The 23,334-nt window shown below is 25.4% G+C and overlaps 1 protein-coding gene across 7 annotated transcripts in view; it reads left to right on the top strand.

Annotated features, from left to right (window-relative positions):
- The window catches only part of LOC129610437 (uncharacterized protein DDB_G0283357), a 165,039-nt gene that overhangs the window by 55,897 nt on the left and 85,808 nt on the right, over positions 1 to 23,334 (top strand). For all 7 annotated transcript variants that reach the window (XR_008697090.1, XM_055523007.1, XM_055523008.1 and 4 more), the window contains exon 2: positions 14,819 to 16,352. Coding sequence is in view for 6 of the 7 variants with exons in the window: in XM_055523007.1 (XP_055378982.1) it covers positions 15,015 to 16,352 (1,338 nt within the window). In the remaining variant the exon portion in view is untranslated. The remainder of the gene's footprint in view (positions 1 to 14,818; positions 16,353 to 23,334) is intronic.

Below are 23,334 nucleotides of genomic sequence, written 5' to 3' on the forward strand. Positions count from 1 at the left end.
GGGTCAATAAAATGTTGTTAGGACATGAGTTATTATTTTTTTTTTTTATAATTTTTTATGGTTTTCATCACTCACACCAAAGAATGAAATTTTGTATACGTGTGCGTATTAATAAAATGAAAAAATAAAGAATTTCAAGAATTTAAGGAAAAAAAAAACAAAAAACCCATAAAGGGGTTGATGATTTCCTTTTGGATGAGTTGCAATGTCAATCATGTAAAGTCAACAAATTTCATTTTACGTTCATTAAATTTAATAGATTTGTTTTGTTTATTGTTATTATTTTGGGCTGTTTTTTTTTTTTCTTATGGGATGATATTATGAAGCCTTTTCCATTATATGAGTGTATGAAATATTTGAGTTATATTGAAGGACATTTTTTCATTTATGCACATTTTATGACGGCATATTGATTCGTATTGAAAAGAATTTATTTATTGTTTTCATATTTTAATGATGCTAAAAGGAAAGTAAACAGGAAAAAAGGATTAAAGTTTTTTTTTGTGCAAATATAAAAATTTTAGGAATATTTTTGAGAAGAAATAAAATTAAAAATTTTTAATATTTATTTTTTATCTCCAAATTGATGATAATCTCAAAGTCAATCACCTAACATTGCAATGCCCCTTTTTTCAATGGAATATTTCACTTCGTCTTTCTGTTTATCCTGTTTATATAAAACTTCTTCCTATTTATATAAAACGTGAAACTTCTTCCTGTTTCTTCGTGTTTATATTAGACGTGAAATCACTTAATCGGAACTGTAACGTAATTGCTGAACTAAATTAATTAGCAAAGCAATTCATTGTTAAGTTTTAATTTTTTTGAAGATAATTTCTGTAAGATTTCTCTTTACTTTATGAGAAAATTTCAGGTTATAAGAAAATTATTTCAATAAGTCGTTTTCAGGATTTGTACTTGAAATTATAATAGATTTTACATACGAACTGTAGGCTTTAGTTGTTAAATCTAAATGTACTATTTTACAAACCAAAAATTGAATTGACTACGATTTTACCGATCGTATTTACATAAAGTTACGGAGATTATGCGATAACACCAAAATTGCATATTGACTTTTTGATGGAATGCGTTTCTTTATAGTAGGAAAATATAAATAGGTAAGTATTTCTAGCGCAATTTCGGTCTATCAAGGGTCTGAATATTTACTTTAACTATTTAGCTTTCCATTTATGGTAGTTTTTAATAAAGTTTTCAATAAATTTCCTGAATTTCTATTAAATTTTATACATGGTATGATCAGAAGTAAACAACTGGACTTTTAATACGAATTAATATTTTTTTGCATAAGTACATAGAGAAATCATCGACCGATTTCCTTGAAATTGAATATATTTAAATTGTTAAAACAATCAACTTATAAGGAGGATGTAGGGCTCGGAAATCAAACTCGCCTTAGTAGCCAATTTTATATTTTTTTACCATATATTAGGAATTAATTGACAAACTTTTCAATTGACGACTTCAAATGTCGTAAAATTAGATCACAACTTAGTAGCATTTTCCATTTTTCTATAGGTTTCTGGACTGAAATTCTACTATATAATCTTGGAAATTTGAAAGAAGTATTTAAAGGACTTCTGCGACTTATTCCAAACTAGAAAATATAATTCCCGGCGGGTTATGTACTGATCACATTTTTCTAAATTTCTTCCAAATGTTTACATAATTTTCAAATTCTCTACGAGTATAATATTACTCTTGAGGTCCTTAATTTCCTTATATTCTTATTTTTAAATTTTATATATATAAAAAATACTAATGCTATTAAAATGTAATAAAGCACCAAACAATTTTCGTCTTATTTTTATAATAATTTTATTAGATATATGTAAGTATAACATTACATTGGATAAACGTTTATTTCGTTTGTTTTTTTTTAAAACATTTTTATGACTTAACTAATTAAAAGCTTTTCAAGTATAATGAAAGACTGAACGTGAGCAATAAAAATTTAAACGTGCAAATATTCCAAAAATCGTGTTCGCGTTTTACGCTACGCGCTACTTTATGTTGGTAATTTTTTTTTCTTGTATTTGAGTTCGTCCTCTTCATTTCTTCTATATTTATAATTACATTATGCATGAACAATTCGATATATTTTATCCTCTTCTTTAAATTTTCTTAACACCGTATAATTGTATAGGCGTATACGCAAGTTAGGTATACAAAAATATATACAAACATTAAAGTTATAAAGTCGACAATTATTATTAGATGAAATTAAAAATAGACTTAACGACATTCTTAAATAAAAACTTATAAAATTTCATGTATAAGAAAAATAAGAAACAAAACAATAAAAAAAAATAATATAAAACAAACCACCCGAAAAGAAGTTCTAAAGGATCTAAAATTCAGTTATAATTTTTAACCATTACCATCATTAACACAATACATATATTATTATATACAACACTGTTATTGTTATAATATCGCCATATTATTGTGTGTTATATGGAACTGAAATAGAAAAAATAAAAATAAGAACACAAAAACCAAGAAAGTATTATTAGATTGAATAAATGTCTTTATTATAAGTTGGGTGGACGATGTTGTACTATTAAAAGTTAATAGCTAAGTGGATGTTGTTTTTTTGTTTTTTTTTGGTTTGCATACATACATACATTTAGAGGAAGTAATGATATAATTTTATATTACAACAATATAGCTATAGTAGGTACATGTATACTATGTACACGAATAACTATTGTATACAAGATAAAGGATAATAAAACCAAAAATACTGACTCGCAAAATATTCCTTTATATATATATATATATATATATATTATGTAGTATGTGTCTCGAGTGAATAAGAACTCATCATCAAATATAAAGAAAAATAAAAAATTAATTGAGAACTAACATGTATAAGGAACAATAAAATTCTATTATTATAAAGGCGTATAACACATTAAATTTTTAAAAAAATAAGTAATATAAGCTTTAGAATTAAAATTGAATGTGAATTATAAATTTGTATTGACCACTTTAAAAAAATCACAACAATTTCAAAAATACTAATAATTAATATTTAAATTTTCTCGCCAAAATTATTTCAAATTTTTCTAAAAATTGAAGTTTTTTGATTTCAATTAACTTATGGATTTTGTTATGAAAATGACAATTAAATGCACCTCAAAATTAATTATGAAAGGAAATATAAACAAGTAAAGTGTTGTTGAACAAGAATCAGATGACAGTGTTCAGAGATGTGTTCTATCTCTATGTACAGACTAAGAACAAACATCGGAACGGTAGACGGTAAACGATAATGAAATTCTGGAGTAAATTCTTGAAAAACTTATTAACTTTATACTGGTAAATTATAAAGACACTTTCCTTAAGTTGTGTCACTTACATTGTGTGTAATAATCTAGAGACATAAAGTCATAAAGTTTAAAATTTATGAAATAGAACGCAATTTCGTCTATGTGTCGTTTATAGTACCTGTTTAATTAGGTTTAATTTAAATTGATGGCCTCGAATTCGATAATCTGAGAAAGGGTGGAGTGTATTAAAGAAAATTTAAATTATTTCTAAGCATTTTGCAGTTCTACAAAGCTAATTAAGCGTTTCAACATATTGCACGGTGTAACATGGTCAACAAATGGCGAGTCATTCACATAATTAATATTGGAACACTTTGTTAATATACTTTGACATAATTTTATTATCGTAAATAAAAATGATAATAAAAAAAAAATTTTTTCTTTTTATGCAATATATTTAATATCGTATTTGTGGTACACATACAATATATAATAATTTTCTAAATAGGAATATAAATATACCAAGTATGTATATATAACCAAATGGACTGGTTCTATAAAAACTGGAAATATAAGGGAAATAAACTTTAAGAAATTAGCTTTTAATATTCTAAAAGACATTTTTTTTTTTGTTCGTGTGGTTTGTGACATTAAAATGTCCTTAATTAGATTATTATTTTAATATTATTTTGGAATTCAAAAAGGATACATTCACATCAAATAATTTAATCGTTAACCGTTATTATATAGCACTTAGAAAAAAAATTATTGTTATTTTGTTCAAAATTTACTTCATTGACTAAAATGATATACGGAAATAAAATGAACTCACGAATTCTAGGTTAATAAGAAAATCGAATTTTTTTGTTTTTGTGATATTTAAAATTTTGTAAGTGTATACTTATTATAAAAGAATAATTGTAAGTAGGGCATTGAACTAAACAACTTTCTTTTATAGATCAATAAAATATTATTATAATGTATAATTAGGAAATATTTGCCTATACCTTATTAATGTTAAGAGGTCCGTTCCTACAATCATTATTAATATTACTTTTGTGAATATTGTAATTGTTAGACTTTATATTTTTCTAATATTAGTTATCAATTTTTATAAAATTTAAATTTAACTTAATTTTTATGAGAATGAAAAAGTAGTATAAAATATTTTTAGTATAGTAAATCTATTAGCATGTTGCGATTCTTATCATAGATTTTTAATAAGGAGATAGAATTTTATTTCCTTTACAACTCTTATTGAACTTTTCTAATTGAATTTTTTTAAGGTGCCTAAAATTATGCTATTTTGAGTACTTTCTGCTTCCAATTTGATCTAACTGTTAGCTTTAAAATATTATCGTAGTATTTCATTTCACTTTCAATCTGAGATTACGAATATTAATCTTAAACACTGATAAACTGTGAATAGTTGGAACTATTACGAGTATAAGATTCTTAAATGACTATTTTTAGTATTTGGAAGCAGAAAACTTAAAACTTCGGGAATTTCTTCAATAATATTGCAGCTTTTCGAGGTTTTTCCCTTTAATAATTAATTTTTGACAAACCTGTATAATTACTAACTTCTTACTAATATGAAAACTCTGAACAAATACTCAAATATAGCAAATTAAAACTTTAATTAGATTAGATTTATTTCTGATTTTTCTCGCAAGAACCAACTCGTATAAATCTTAATATTAATATTAGTCAAAAAAAAATTATTTTAAATTCTATTGGAAATCTTTTTAATGACTGCATCGCATACAATAACGAAGGTTATGTGATGGCACCAAATTTTGGGTGGCGAGTGCTGATGAAATCGATTAACCGATTTTGATAAAATTTTATATGTGAGTTTATTTTGGCTATGGGATTGATCAACTCTTAGGATAGAGTTCGAGAGCTGGACCTTTTTCCAGCCCGATTTTACATTTTTATGCGTGTATAAAGAAAAACAATGAACCAATTCCAAAGAAATTTAACATTTAAATTTGGGGTTTTAAAACAATGAATCGTTTGATTTTTTTGGAAAGTTCAGGACTCAAAAACTGAACTGGAGGCTGATTTTATCATATCTATGGAACGGATTGATGGAATTCCTTTAAATTTGGTATTTGACATCTGATTGCTATCCAAACTAACTGCTAAACTTTTCGGGGCATTCGGATTATCCAAAGCGAAATTCTACTAAGAGCCAAATTTACATTTTTCAGACATGTTAACTAAAAGTTTACTAATATCCTAAAAATTGGAAAGAAGTATTTAACAGATATTTTTATAATCTTCTGTAACACTTTCGCTAAACTGGACAATATACATTGCGGTCAATTATGTGCTAATCACATTAGTTTTTTTTATAACAAATAAATTGGCTTTTAACTCTTACTTTTCGAAATTATATCGAATCAGTATCAGTATCATATCTAACAACTTATTTAATTGAAATGATTTATGAATTATAACCAATTTCAATTTAATAATTTATAATTTTATATAAATATATAAATTTTATCGTATTTCTTTAATAGAGAGAAACAAAGTCAACATTTCCTTATCCTAATTTTTTATTCTTAAAATAATATTGCAGATTATTAATTGAAATTCACTTTGCTAATAGTTATGTAAAGCCTCCCATTCTATATGATTTTTATAAAATAATTCCATACATTGCCAACTCTGGCGGGATATAAAGAATATATTTGCAATACTATATAGAATTACCGTAATTGAAAAAATGATTTATTAGCTTATGAACAGAAAAAAAAACAAAATTAATTTTTTATACAAAATTGAATTTTGCCAAAATTTTTTGTTTTTTGTTTTTATTGATTAACTATTAATAATTCAAAGTATTCAATTACAATCTTATAATTTTTAGCCTAAATAACAGAAATCCCCTAGAAACCCCAAACAAAAAAAAAAATTTTTTAATTCAATTTGACATTTTCTCATCACAATATCCTTTTTATTTCCTGTCGCCAAAAATTTTCTTTTTCATCAAATTAAATAATAAAAATTTCATTAAATTTGTGTAAAAGAAAAATTTTTAGCCTTGTGTCATATCAAATTTGTGTTATTTAATATCCTTTTAATTATACACATACATACTTATTAATATTTAATATCCTTACTCTTATAATGTAAATTCGTTTCTGTTTTTGCTCTATACAAAATTAAATAAATACAATTATTAGTGATTAACAAAAATTATAATATCCGGCTATAATAATATTGTTATAAGATTCTATACTTCTATATAAGAAGTATAGAATTTCTATATATGTATTAATTCTATTAAAACGCTTCCATATATAATATATTTTTCTCTCTATATAATATTTTTGGTGTAAGAATTTTAAGCTTGTAATAAATTTCTTATGAATTTTAATACTCCCCATTTTATGCAATTTTCTTAATTAAATAATTAAAAGGAATCAAAATTTATGTATATACATATATGTTTACATGTTTATATATTTTTCAATAGAAACAGAGCTACACAAGCTTTATTTGTATATACATACCAAGAAATAACAATATACAATTTAAGATTATTAAAGTAAGAAGAATTCCTTGGGCTTATAAAATATTGGTATTTCATTTTCTATAATTATTTTCCATTACAAAACAATATTATATACTTATGCATATATGTAAATATAATAAATAAGAAGAAAGAAACCTACAACATTTTCTTAATTGATCCATAAGATAGAAATGTAAATTCTTTTGGTTCAATATTAATCAGAGAGAATAAAAATTTTTTTGCTTCTGTTTTTTAAAAAATTTGTTTTCTTTTTATTATCCTTTTTACATTCTTACGTAGAATATTGTTTATGCTCCAAAGTTTACATTTTCATTACAATGCTACACAACCATATTAGAAAAAAAATGAATTTTTTTTTTGTTATAAATTGTAAATTAGAATATTCGTTTATGATAACAAAATTTTTGGTTTTTTTTTTAATTTTGGGAAGATATTGAAATCTATGGGAACAATTCGGGTATACTTGACTTATTCTAAGATTCTTGTATTAAACATTTGGGTTCTATTTGAGTCACTCTCAAAATTCTAAGTTAATTTGTTCTTTTTCTTACTAAGTATATTGAGTCTTTGTGCTCATCACAATATTAATTTGTTAACTGTAAAGTATGACTGTAAAAGCAGAATCTATATACGCTAATTTTTGAATATCAACTCTTCAACCATTACGTCTTATAATTTAAATTTGAATTTCCTCCCTTTGTGTACCATTCCCACTAAGAAATTCAAGCACTAGAGCTTTTGCTTCTAAATTTTTGCCTTGTCATCACCATGATTTCAAGACATTTTGATATTGAGTTTCGGATTCGATTTCATTCAATATTACATTCACCGAAACTGTTATACAGGCAATATATGTTAATAACAAGGGGATTTAAATGTATAATTCAATATTTGAAAAATCTATTCAAATTTTGAAATAAAGAAAATTATATTGCTGTGAAAAACTAATTATTTGTATTATGTATTAATTCCGATACGTTACTTTGATATATTAAATTAAGAGTATTGCCATGAGGTGTAAACCAATCAAAATATACTCAAAATTATATTATATAATTCTTATTTTATTGTTATACATTATAATATAATTTTACATTAAATTAATTGTCATTAAAATTAATAAAGCAACCAGTAATTCCTTAGAATGTAAAATAATCAGTTTATTAAATAAATCCCAAAATTTAATATTTTTGGTCCGTTACAAAGTGAAAGAATATTGATTTTAGCCGTTAATAGTAGATGTCTTAAGGTGTGAGATTTGTATTAAAATTATAAAACAAATTAATACAAATTATTTTACGATATACGATAATTGAATGTTGTTATTATAGTTGAATTTATTTGAGGTATGCTTTAAGGGCTGTTAAAAAACTGTTTTCAATTGTTTCATTTCCAAAGAGCTTTTCTTAATTGAAAACAGCTATTATTCCAAATACACTAAGAAAATTTTCTGCAAAAATATTAAATTCTATAAATATTATATTCTAAGGATATCAAGTTTAAAACCAAAAGAAAAAAATATACTTACATCCTTAGATATTAATTTTATATTGAATATTTTAAATATAACAGTCTCTTAACAAAAAAAATGAACAATATTAATTTAACAAACAAAAATTTGTTTAATCTTAATTTTGATATATTTTGATTTCAGTGTGAATTCCTCAATTAAATCAAATTTTGAAGAATGTAAGAAACGATTTAATTTACATAACCTGTTACTTGAAAGAACTAAAACACCTTTTTAATCTCCTAAGATTTAAAATACAAATTTTGAAATAAAATGTGCAATAGAATTGAATTTTCGGCTTCATGATATTGGATTCGAATCCAAAAATTTATACTTATAAATTGGAAATTGGAAATATAAATGGAATTATACTATTTTAATTCGGACACTACATTTAAAATCTCTTAAATTTTGCACAAAGAAATCAAGATTTGTAAGACAAAAATATTAGATACTGTTGCCGTTAATTAGAACGGAGCCATGAATCTTGAAATTAATTGCCACTTTTTAGCACTTTTCCAAAAAATTTTTTGAAAAAAGTGCTTATTAGTTTCACTCTGTCCGTCCGTCCGTCCGTCCGTCCGTCCGTCCGTCCGTCCGTCCGTCCGTCCGTCCGTCTGTCCGTGTGTCTGTTTACAAAACTTCTACACCCTTGAAGATAGAAAGCTGAAATTTTATATATACATAGATCTTTACTAGAAACTTATTTTCGTAGAACAAAATTTTTACCTATCTCCCCCCCTCTAGAAGTTATACCCCCCCAAAACCCTAAAAATGGCCTTTTTTAAATATTTTTTGCAATGAAACCATAAGTATTTTTGAAATTTTGCAAACGCAGAAAGGCAGCGGCTTGCTTCCCCTAGCGCGGTATAATATAGTTAAACTTTAGAAAAACAAAATGGCCGTTGAAATTTACCGTTATCTAAAGTCCTTTTTTTCCAAATTTTTGATGTCGTTTTTCTTCCAGATCCTATATTCTAGAACTTTGAAATTTTAGGGGCTTTTAGACATTAACAAATAGTTCATTTCGTTAGAAGAAATTTTTTTTCCATCTCCACCCCCTCTCAAGTTATCACCTCTTGAAAATCGTAAAATTTGAATTTTTGACACCCTATATTTCCGAAACCGCAAGCTTTTCCAAATTTTTATAAACGCAAAAAGCTAACGGTAAATTTCGTGACACTAAAAAATATAATTATTTTTCTTAACTCACACAATTAACCCTTAAAATCGAGCATTATGTTAACCCCTTTTTATGTTAATTTTTGCTTTATTTCAAAGACTGCATATATGCGTCATCCTAAATATATGCAATCCTAGTAATAGTTTTGTATATGAATGAAAATAATTTTTATAGTGTGATAGGTATACATAGACTGTATTTAAAAGCAGAATTTTCACTTGTTGAAGGGAAAAGTGCTACAATACAAACCATTGGTTTGACCCAACTTTATTTATTATTCTACTAAATTAGCACCATATATTATACAGAAATTATACCGATACAGAAATCTTAAACAATATCAAAAATTTTTTTGTATAGTACTGTAATTGAAAATATATACAATCAAATAAACACAATATTCACGCATGTAATTTTTATGTATGTATGCGTATATTGTGTATCATTTTCTATTATAAATTATTAGCAATCTTATACTTCAATTAGTATAAAGTAGTATATAAGCTTTTATAACTTCTAAATATGAATTTTAGTCAATTATTGTAATTGGTCTTTTAGGAATTTAAACAAAAAAAAAAAATATAAAAAAGAATAAGAAAAAAATGAAAATGTGTAAAATTACCTAAATTGCGTACATTCATAATTTTATATCCTTATTTCCTATAAAAGTGAATTTTTTTTTCTCTTTAGTATCCTTGAAGAATTTAATATTATTGTTATTATTATTATAAAATATGTATAAATGTATTTATGTGCATATTATACATATAATATAAATAATGATTTTATATAGATAAAATACTTTCGATTAAAGCAGTATGAATGAACTATAAGTAATGAAAATAAAAACGAATATAAATAGAGTTAGTTTGCCTGACTATAGGATTTAAGAATAAGCGAATTATGTATAAGTGTGGAGATAACATCTACAGGAGATTTTACAATTGTATAATATCAAAAATCTTCTTAAGAGCTCCGAAAACTGGTAGTTTATAGTATAGTGTTTTTTATTCATTAGATGAGAAAAAAAGTGGTAGTCTACATTCTACAAGCCATTTAAATATGTAAGCTATGTATAGTTAAAAAAAGTATGAGTTCGCGTGTTTGTCCTTAATATACTGCTGCACTATTAATCCGATTATTATGAAACTTTGAGAAATTGCTTACAATAATCCCACGAAACACGTTACATCGTTTTATAATAACCACCAATAAATTATAAGGACAATCGTTACAAGTGTGTGGGCTAAATTTGGAAAATCCTTGCCCCTTGTATGAAAAACTGTACAAGGTATCTCTTATCAAACTGCACGACTGTATACCATCGTATAGGTCCTCATGAGTAGACAAAACTTTTGTATATCGCGATGTTCACAGCTTAACAGGTTCAGATTTACGGGGTTTTAAAATTAATTTCGACTAATTTTTTTTTATTTTTCGAAATTTTAAGTGTAACTTCGTGTTTGTATAAGACAGACACCTTAGTGAATATAATTTGGGAGCCCTAGAGTAAGGGCTTTCTCATGAATATCTGCATTAGTTAAAATCTATTTAAATTTCGGAATCACATGACTTTAAAGTTCGAAAAATTTGAAATTTTAACTTCTCATTTTTTAAAAAACGTTAATTTACTAGGTAATGTAACATTGGAGCTTTCCTCAATTTTAGCACAATTGGTTACCTTATAAACTAAGCTTCAATTTGGTATACGACTAATTATGCTTCCTGATATGGTTTAGGAGTTACTGAGAAAATTAGAGCACTGCAAATGTTATTTTATACCAAATTGTTTTCTATTTATAATTTGAGAACCGTGCGACATAGAACAACCTCCCGTTTATAGAGTAGCCAAATTATTTCTAAATATTACGTACAATGAATCGAACAAATAATTTGTAATACTCTTCAAATATTGTTTACATGCCCCTGAAACGATGAAAAACAATAGAAATAGTGTATAATTTGTTATTGTTAAATTTAATGCTCTTTTATATTTTTATGCAGATTTTAGTATGATTTATTCGTCCTCTATACATTTTATTATTATAATATACGTTCATTGTAATATATAGAAATAAATGGGTTCTATATATAGAAAATATTAAACTTCCGTATCCTTATAATAATAATAATATTGTGTCCTTTTGTTTTATTTCATTTTAAAATTTTATAATATAGAAAACAAAAAAAAAACATAGAAAGAGTTGTAAACCTACTAGCTATGCTAAAATATAATATTGAAAACTTATTAAAATTTTATTTTATTGTAAATTTTATTTTACCAAATAAATATATTGTAATAGCAATTCGATTTTAAAGTGGAATTTGGGTAAATAAAATAATTTTTAAGATGAAAAATATTATTTTTATAAAATTTTGTATTCCAATTCCTTTACATACAATTAATATAATTACATAAATTTATGTAACATATAAGTTGTAATAATATTATTTTATAAAACTTTTTGAATATAACAATAAGTATGTAGGTACGTAATTTACTTCAAAATCCTTTTATTTCTTCAAGGATATTTTAATTTTGTAAAAGTTTCATAACTTTATTTGTTTCTTTTTTTGTTATTCTTTAATAATAACAAATTTGTTATAACACTTCAAATTTAAATATGTGTTCCCATTATATTCCGGTTTATAGTATTCAAAAAATAAAGTTAAAAGAGTTTGAGAAAAGTACCAAAATTATATTGAAAATTATAACTTTAAGCGTTTTATTAATAAAATCAATTTATTTTCTTTCAATTGTTTAAAACTTATTTATTAAAATCTTATATAACTATATATGTAGGTATTTACAATTATTTTTCTATTAAAATTTTAATTACGATATTTTGTATATAAAATAATGTGAATATTTTATTATTGTTCCAATATTGCATTACGCAATAGAAAATTATATGAAATTAAGATTTGAAATAATTAAAATTTGATTTCTATATTATTAATTATTAAGAGAAGAATATAAAAACAAAATGGAGTTTTAATAAATTACTTGAACATAATGTCGAACTTACATAACTTGAAGAAAGATAAGGAGAGGGGAAAGATCCGGCGGCACCACAACAGACCTGGATGGATGAAAGTTGTTTTTGTTTGCTGTAAAGTTGGTTAAAATTGACTTAAGTTTTGTTAGATAATCATTTAAGGTATCATTATATTGGTAATTAGAAGACATATTTAAAAGAAATCAGCCTTTATTAATAAGATTAATAATTTTGTTAGATACTTAAATCCAAATTACTTTTATTCTAACTACTCGAACCTCATCTTATTTCGATCACGTCGAATTCATGAATACCATAAATATTTTGTGAAAATTTATTCAAATTAGCTGAATTAATTTTAGAATTTTAATTGAAAGGTGAATAACTACAGACGGTAGCTAAATCAATTTTTACATATTGCATTCAAACCCTTATTTCTCAGTTCAACAAATGAACTGGTGAAATTATATACACTAAAAATTTACTCGATGAATTGAATTAAATTCCACAAGTGGAAATTATTTGATAATCACTTCTTCTTTTAAGTCTTTAAATAGAAAATCTAGAATATTTTCATTCATTCAAAATGTGTAAAAAACTCATTTTTAAAATTTTAATTAAATAATAATATTATTATTATAATATTATTATAATTTATAATGATAATTTTCATGTTTGAATATTATTGCTGGCATACTAAAGCCCACGCATCATTTAATTAAAACTATCAAAAGCGTCAATTAATGGGCTTGTCTTTTGATATTTATAGAACTATTTGTGTATGTGAGATTTCAATTTTCATTCTATAAAATATAATTTATTTTAATAATTTTAATTAATATATGTTACTATTTTGGTAGACATCTATTGAGAATAATAATTATTACCATTAATTCATTAAGTTATTTTATAAATTAAAATATAGGAAAAAGGGTATAATAATTTGAATATATTAATGGAAATGAGAAATGTGACAAATTAAAATGATGAGCTACTCATGAGATATGATAGATCCTTGAGTTTAGTTTAATGTTATCATTACATTGTATAATACATCGAAAATCTTAAGTTTTATAAACCATAAACCAAAAGTGATAAATTCAAGATTATTTTAAAAACTCAGCTTAATTCTGGCTTTATTCTTTTCATCAATATGGAATATGAAAATTTGAATATCATGCGCATTTATTCACCATACACATATAATTTATTTTTATTTTCTTTAATCTTTATCTCCATCTTCTTCTGTTTTCGGTTATTTGCTTAATGCCCGCCAAGTATTACCCGTGAACACCCCGTTCGCTAGAATATTGCGAAGCACTCTTAATCAATTGACCATTCAACTTCCACTTTCTCCTTCAGATCTGTTTATCAACAAGTTTCTTGTCTGTTATCCAGAGCTCCATATTGTTTATTTTTTTCAGGATTATAATTTGTACGACATTTGGTTAGCAACATCTGGTCTGGTGCTTTTTGTCTTTATTAGAACTTATTTTTTATACAGGACTAAAATATTTAAAGGTTGATGTCTCAGGATATCTTGTTCTTCCACATCGGTTGCATAAAACACGTTAAATGCTGCCCTAGCCACCTTGATCCTATTTTCTATACCTTCTTGCCACCCGTCTTGATTAAAGAGCTACATTTGGCCGTTTAGTTTTAGACTGCTTGTTTATTTTGATCACCCTAGTCCTATTGTTTTATTGTATTGGAGAATCTAGACTCCAGCTGAAGTATTTCTTCGAGAGGGGAAAATGACAATCTTGTTTGATATTCGAGTCAAACACATCTCTATATTACAACTTATAGTATAAAATCACTTTTTTATGTGTATATGTATGTACTTCGGTTTAGGTAATGTATTTTAACGCATTCTAACTCGGATACATACACCATAAATTATGGAAAACTGACATTGTCATTGTTTTAATATTTAAAATTTTAACCATTGTTTTCCGTATAAAAGGCTGGAATATGTTATTTTCAAATATTTTTTTTCTGAGTATAGGTTGTTTATTCGTTTTTATTTTAAACATGAATGAAAATATTCCTAAAACTTTTTTTGTTTTGGTAACCGGTGTCGTGATTTCCTTACTTTGGCAACCGAATTAAAAAATTACATGTATGATTATTTTGTTGTTGACTACCAAAAAAAAATTCCGGAGTATAACATGGTAGAGCTTTCAATGAATTTACGAAATAATTATTGTAAATAAAATATTTATAAAATTCATAAGATTTTAATTCCAGAATTATTAATTTTTTTTTTATTATTTTCAGGAATGATGTGTAGTGCATGAATATTTCAAACAGTGCCGGTTATTACAAAAAAACAATCCACATAAAATTTTGTTATGAGGAAAAATATATTCCTCCTCCATGTTTTAACCCAAACAAAAAAATAATTAACAAATAAAAAATATAAGCTTATGTTATTGTTACCATCACAAATAATTTCAATTGAAAATCAAATTCTATGGGAAAGTGCGTTTCTAAACATCCGTCAGCTATAACAATAGCATCAGCAGAATATCTGACATCAAATAATAAAATTTTTATTGAAAATTATACTGATTCTATAACAATAAAAAACGAAAATACCAATTCTGATAACAGTATCTACATTAATAGTGAATATATTCCAATACCAACAACGGAAACAGATATCTTAACAGTAAATCCAGCAACAACAACAGCAACAACAGTACAAACAACAAGAAAATATAAAAAATATAGTAAAAATGATAAAAATCTTTCTAACAATACCATAGTAATCGAAGATTATAAAAATAAAAAGACAAAATGTCAAAAAGAGCAACAAAAACAATATCAAAATAATAATGATAAAAATAGCAAAAATGATGGTAATAAAAGTAAAAAAAGAAAATTTTCAACTAAAAATGAAAAATCTGAAATTGTTGTTGTAACAAATCGTAATATTGTAAAAAATCTAACATCACAAATTTCCAAATTTACTATTACAAATAGTTGTATAAATCCTACAATAGAACCAACAGCAACCGAAATAAATTGTTATAGTAAGGATAATATTATTGATTTTCAAAATAAAGAGAACATTCATGTTGACAACGATTCCAGTATTTTACAACAATCAACAATAATAAAACCAGATTTTGATAAAATAAAAAACTTTGATAATCAAAAGTTATCAGAAAAAGAGCAAATCAACAACAACGACAACACTACACTTAAAATACATAGTAACGGTAACAATAATAACAATAACAACAATAATACAATTGAAATTTTAAATAGTTGCAATAGTAACAATAGCCATGATGACAATAATGATGACGACAATAATCAACATGATAATGAAAATCATGATACAAAGGCAATTGCAGGAATTTCATTCTGCAATAATAATTACTTCAATAAGAAATTAAAAAAATTGCCATTAACCAAAGAAAATAGTAAAAATCAAAATAAATGTAACACTAAAAATTGCAGTAATTACTATTATAATAGTATTAATAACAGTACGAATAGTATAGGCAATAGAAATGGAAATCATAATACAAATGGTAATGGTATATTATTTAGTGCAAAAAAAATTTCATGTTTAAGCAAAAATGAAAGTCAAGATTCTCTTGATACTGATGAAATCTTAAAAAGTTTAAATACAAAGAAATCTCATAGCAATAAGATTGATGAAAATAAAAATAATAATAATCAAAATGAAAATGATAAAGAAAACATCTTAATACAAAATGATGAAGAGGAGGAATTGAAGGAAGTTGCAAGACAAGATGAGGAAGTGATTAAAGAAAATAATTTCAGTTTACATAATGAGGTGAGTTTAAAAACATTTTGATTTCCTTTTCAAATTTTTATGGTTAGTATTTTTTTTTTCCTTTGTTTTCTTCTTCTTTTTCCGATTTATAAAGAATTTAATTAATCACCTTCAATAACGTGGAGTGTAATTTTGATTTTCCTTTTAAGATTTATCCCTTATAATGGGAGTTAAATTATATAAAAGCAGATAAGAAAATAAATTCATTCATTAAAAATTTAACCGATATTCTAATAAATTGTTATACTATGTTTGTATAATAATAAATATATACATATAAGAGTTAAGGATAATGAATGTTATTCAAATTTGAATCACTTGATGTTTACTTAAATTCTAAATATTTTCTGATTAAAATGAAATTTTTGATTCTGGTGAAATGAGAGTGAAGCTCACCAAAATATTTTACATGTTATTCTTTATTTGAACTCCTAACTAATTCTTAGTAACTATATAATAGCAATTGCTGAATTAGGATTTTTAGATTTTTTTGTTGGTAAATATTTGTAGTCATTTTAATTAGTGATTGTGAAAAGCACGTAAGAGATGGGTGCTGGTCATATGCTGGAGTACAACTACCATTTTACGTGAATAATCTGTGATATTAATCAACTTTTATTGTAAAAATTGGTCCAAAATCTTATAAAATTTGAACTTAAATTTCAAAAATTCCAAAAATATCTTGCTGGAATTGTTAATAATTGGAAACATGTCTCCGGAATCCCTTGGGAACTTGAAGAATCAGAAATTTAAAATGGATTTACTGAAAATATACACGGAATAGAATCGAGTAATGCTTAGTTTACGCTATGTTATTAGTTGGTTTAAAAATTGCTGGACATAATATCGATATAGATTTAAATTATTTCAAAAATTATTAAAATTAAGAAATGATTTTGAATTAACCAAATATCTTAAATTATATGACATATTGCCGTTATATAATTTCTTAGAACTTTCTCTTATACTACTTCATATTTAATTCTATAAAAAGTATTATTCGTCTTTAGAAGTTTCGTGGTTCATCCTGGAAATTTGTTATTAATGAAGAAAATTTTAGGGTTGATCTAATTTTGCGTGTTTTAAAATTTTATTTTATTATATCGTAATATTTTTGTATAATATTTAAAATTGGATATCATTAATTCTTTTGTATAAAATTCTATTGTATAATAATAATGATTATTAATTGAATCCTAATTGGGTATCGGGTGGCTGTATAATAAAACAAGTGAACAATGAAAATATACTTGTATTTGTAAGCTTAATTAAGACTAAAAAAAAACATTGTTGTGTTTCATTGAAACAATTAAAAAAATCTTTTGTTCCAATTAATTTCTTATCGTAAAGGAGGAAAACAATGTTATTTTTAAAGAAAATGTTTTCGATAAAGGAAAACTTTTAAAGGTTTTCAAAAGAATATTGAATAAAATTTCATTTACATGTAAAACCTAAACAAAATGTCTTTTTACAAATCTTTTTATACATTTTAGTAATATCCGATCTTCGTTACGATGATTTGCTAATTTATAAAATTACAATTTTACAATTTTATCAATTTTTGTTGGTATTGGATAGGTAAATTATTAATAATGATTAAAGGAAGTAAATTTTCAAAATTTAATTATTAATGATTGACAACCATAGATTTCAATATTTTAAAAATACAATAGAAATATTGTCAGATTTCGTGAAATGTATTCGGAGATACCGCACAGTAGAGAATTATAATATTAATAAAAATAAATTACTGTTAACTCAATCCAAGTAGCAATAAAAATATGCTATACTAATTATACCCGTACGAATGTATGTTCGAAGAGTATACTAAATTTGCTTTACCGTTTGCAACGCTAAGAAATAATGGTTTGAGATATTATAGACTCAACTATATGTTTAAGATCAGCGTCGAATTCTGAGTCGATTTAGCTTACATCCATTTTAACTATAATTCAAAAACTAATTGAGCTAAGTTTAAAAACTAATTGAGGTTATGGTTTCGGTAGCTGCCATACAACTTCAAAATTTATTTGGCTATATCTAAGGAATCATAGAATATATAATATTGAAATTTTGCACAAGCAAATATATTATTAGGTCCATAGTGTTTGATAAAAATCGTTGAAATTGCTTGCCTTCTTCTGGTAACTGCCATACAACTTCAAAAGTTATTGGGCATTATCTTAGAAAATATTGAAAACACAGTGCTGAAATTTTGCAAAAATTAATATAGTAATACGGTAATTTAGCTGACTATGGGACAGACTTTGACTTTATTTGACAGCAGCATATGTACTCGCATATAGGATAAGAAATTCGTGCGGGTATCACAGAGTCGACACGGTCAACTCTATTTTTTCTCGTTTTGTACAATTGATTGAAAATATGAATACAATTGATTGAAAATATGGGCATGAGCTACCATTAAGAGCGGAAAGAAAACTGATCTTTTTTTTTTCTAAAATATAAAAATAGTTTCTATCTCCCAGCTCTTTCTGTCTCTAAATTTTAATATTTGTTGTATTCCGAATGGACACATTTAATAAAACAATGACGGTAAATGGGTTTAAATGCAACAGATTTTGAAAAGCTTAGTTTTCATAAAATTTCTTGAGCATTTTTACTGTAAAACATTTGCCAGGAAAAAGTTAATTGTCATTTTCGCTAATATGAAATCATGGGTTAAAAATAGAGTATGGAAATTTTAAAAATTGTACTTTGATTTTTTGTGTGTTTTGAAGTTTACTGATTTAATTTGTTTTTTTGTTGTGTCTGTTGTTATTCGCATAACAGTTAAAAAATGTTCTCTGCTTATAATGTTTGTTTGTTTGTACGAGTACTTAACAAACTAGTACTTAAACGAAGAAGAGAAAAGAAGTATCTCCACTTAGAGTTAGTAAGTTGAATTTCTTACAAGAACACTGTGCACAAAAAGGATTTGTTTTGTCCCTGTTTTTTTTTCTTAGTTTTGCTTGTATTAATAATTTTTTAACAAAGAAAATTTCACAGAGTTTGTTCAAATTATTAAAGTTGTTTCCTTATTATAATAATAATAAAAAAAAAAATTTGTTTTTTGTTTTAAGTATAAAGTTTTATGGTTCCAAAGTTAATTACAAAGCAAGTTACTAATGTAAAGAAACAAGAAGACTTTTTAATATTTTTTAAATGAAAATTAAAGAAAAAATTTTTTTTGAATTTTTTATTCATATTTTATGCACTTCTTATAATTCGCATAAATAAGGCATAATTATGGTGTTACAAAATTGTTTTCAGGTTTCTGACTTGGGTACGTTGTTTAAATAGAATAGAAAGTGAATCGGTTCTTCTTGGACTGTGGAACTTGAATCTTTACATCTTTAAGGTTTATATTCAAAAGTATGCTTTAATTTTGTCCGATATTTTCAGCCCTTTCATTTGAATTGAAGTCCTTTAAATAACAATTTGATGAAATATTTAGAATTTTTTGCAAAAAATTGTCCTTGGCTTTTTTAATGAAGTATTACATTTCGTAGCGCATCATAACTGCACTTAGAAATTCTACTATTTCATTAGCCTTATTATTTGAAGCGTTTGAAGAAGAACAAAGCAATCAAAATAAATTGTAAAAACTTTACAATTTTAAAATCTTAACCACAGAATTAATACAACGTTTCTGAATTAAGTCACAAAGCTGGAGAAAAGCAAATAGCGAAAAAAAACTATTCCTTGAATTATTCACTGTATTGGGACGTGTGCGGGGGTATTTGGACCAAGAACCAAATTCTCCGAACCCATGGGAACTTTTCCGAGTGTGTTTCGGGCTGAGTTGCACGCCATTAAAATGTGCGTGCGGTTCAGTCTGAAAAGGGGGTATCGAGGACAGGAGATAATGATTGTGTCGGATAACCGGGCTGCGATCGGAGCGCTGAACTCGTTTTCAGTATCCTCCGTGGCAGTATGGGGCTGTCTTGAGAAGCTCAATGAGTTGGGCAGATGCAACCGGGTCACACTGTGTTGGGTGCCGGGCTATGTGGGCGTGGAAGGAATTGAGGCCACTGATGCGCTTGCAAAGAAGGGTGCAAACACACCTCTTCTTTGGCCGAAGCTCTTCTGTGGAATCGGACCACATACTATTCGTTGGGAACTAAGGGCATGCCCCGCACTCCGATGGGGGCGCACAATAGATCCTTATACGTGGTCGCGGTGCACTGTTGCCCCGTTATATAAATCTACAAATCCACTGTTTTACTGAAACTTTATCAAACTCTTAATTATTGATTTATTCATCTCCTTACTTTTAGTTGGAAGAATATTGTGTGGTACCTTACAATTGAGTTATGCAACTGTACCAATTCCTTTTTTAAATAACGATAAAAACCGGGTTTTTGTTTTATTTAAACTCCTTGCTTTTTTTTAAATTCATAGAAGCAAAATATAAGTAGGTACAGTGTAAAAAAATAAAGTGTTTTTTAAACAGTTTCAACTTTAGTTAAATTTTAAGCATTATAAAAAACAACGCTAAACAAAGCAATTCTGCATACTGTGAATATTTTAACAGGAAGTAAAAAAAAATTGTTTGTCATCAAACAAAAAATGTATGATTTAATTTTTTTTTGTATGAGTTTAATAAGCTGCCTTGTAACTAACCACATTACCATATTAATCACAATGAATTACACAAAATTTTTAAAAACTAAATTAAATAATTTAAGTTTTTAATCTAAAGAATAAGTTTTTATATTAAAAAATAAAAAAATTAATATTAAAATTATGCATATGAAATGATGTTTGAACAAAAGATATTCAAATATGTGTGAATTGTTAATGTTGTAAAATTAATTTTTTTATTCAAGGTATATTAGCATTTAATTACATAAGTACTATAATTATTTTACAGGATTCTTTCATATTAATAGTAGCTATTATTTATATAAGCATTTAACAATATAAAAAATTTTATGTAATTTCTAAAGTCGCATTGCACTATATCCAACAAAAGAAATCACGTTCTTTGTCGCTTGAAGCGTCAGTATTATAAATTATTTAATTATAACATTTATTTAATTAAAGCCATTATAACAATAACATTAAAAATTCTTTAATTAATATTAATTTTGTGCTTCCTTATTTTTACTTGATAAGATGTAGTTATCAAAAATAGCTTCTATTTTTGAAATGAAACAAAATTTACGAACATTTTTGTACATCAAACTTTTGTCAAGATTTAATTAAATAAAACAAAATTCATGAATAAAGTTTGATTATACAAAACCATAATTATATTTTGCTGAATCAAAACTAAGCCTAAGTAAAATTTATAATATGACGTTGAATGGCTTCAAAGTATACGAGTATTAACTCTATGATACTTGTATGATTATACGAGTTGTACCAGAATTGCCATTTGAATTGAATATAATTTCAGCTATAGTTTTTTTGAAATGGTGAGCCTGCTTATGAAATAATTTGAAAAATAGTTTAAATTTCTCTGTTGCATGTTATTGGAGAAAAATTTTGTAGAAAAATTTACATGAGGCTCAAAAGTATGTATGTGAAAAGTGTAAGCATCTACTGAAAATTTCCTGAAAATAGAATTAAAATTAATTTTGTTTTGGAAACAATTTGAAGAAACTCTCATTGGTTTAAGGAAATGCAATATTTTTTTTATTGTAAATTAGTTCGACGATTTAGATTCCTCAAGAGAACCGGGTGACTTAGGCAGGCTACCTATAATTGTTCGCTCAATGACGGCCCGGTGATTACGAGCTAGCGGTAGCAAAACAACACATTTGTGCTAATATGGATGCGATGGACCTGCTGCACCTTCTGCACGTGCAACGTCAATCAACCACCCAGATGCAATGTTGCTATTCCCAAATTGAAATTTATAAAGAGTACTCTTTCGTATATTTAAGAAAAATTCACAATAATTTTCAAAATTTAAACTAAAATATCAAAGTTGATCGCGTCTAATTTATTCATTTTTTATGAGAAGTGCGAAAATGTCAAACAACTATTAAACATTTTTTCAAATGACAATATTTGCGGCGCTTAATTAGACTCTTACTTGTTGTTTTGTTTTTTTTTTTTTAATTATTTTTTATAATACAATTTATTTAAAAATAATTTTCATATTCACAACAACAAAATATTTGTATGTGCTCTATAAATAACGCAATTTGTTTTTTGTAATTTTGTTGCTGTAAATTTATTTTCTGCCGGTTTCTCTCTCTTCATCTCTTCTGTTTTAGTATCTACGTAACAGCTAATACCACTATAGTCTTTTTGCAATATTTCTATTTTGACATTTCTGGTTTTATTTTTGTTTGTTTTCTTATAATTTCTTACAAATGACAAGTACATGGAAAGAATATTTAGTTTATCGATGACTTTTGTAATTACAACAAGTATTTTATGTAAATATACATACATAGATAAAATCTTAAAGTTATTAGATTATCAGTATTATAAAATTTGCATGCCAGCATCATTATAATTATAAGAGAGCAAAATAGTAAGTGTCGTGTAGAAAATAAGTGTAAAATATAGAAAACGAGTTAATATTGTAATTAAAGTAAATAGATAACTAGTTTACGTTTAGACGTAAACAAAAATATTAAAATTTTTCCTGATTGGGTGTTTTCATATAAAATAAATTGAAAGTATAGAGAAAATTTAGTTATGATATATTTAGCTAAACGTTTTATAAAATTGTAATTAAAATTTCAAATTATTATTAATTTATAATATTAATAATGCAAACATTTAATTCCTAATAAAGTATAATTATGTTGACATGCTAATATTTCCAGTTAATACGAGTATTAAAATTAATAACACCTTTATCGTTTAATTTAACAAAAATGAAAAAAATATTAAACTGGAGAAAGTCCTTGATTTCGAATAATATCGGTGTTTTAAAGTTATGGTGGGGTTGTTACTCTAAAATATTAAAGATTTGATTTCCAATTCTGACAAAACTCCTACTTTCTTAGAAATTCCA

Source organism: Condylostylus longicornis, unplaced genomic scaffold (assembly GCF_029603195.1).
Source record: "Condylostylus longicornis isolate FDR11 unplaced genomic scaffold, ASM2960319v2 ptg000044l, whole genome shotgun sequence".
NCBI classification, from domain to species: domain Eukaryota; kingdom Metazoa; phylum Arthropoda; class Insecta; order Diptera; family Dolichopodidae; genus Condylostylus; species Condylostylus longicornis.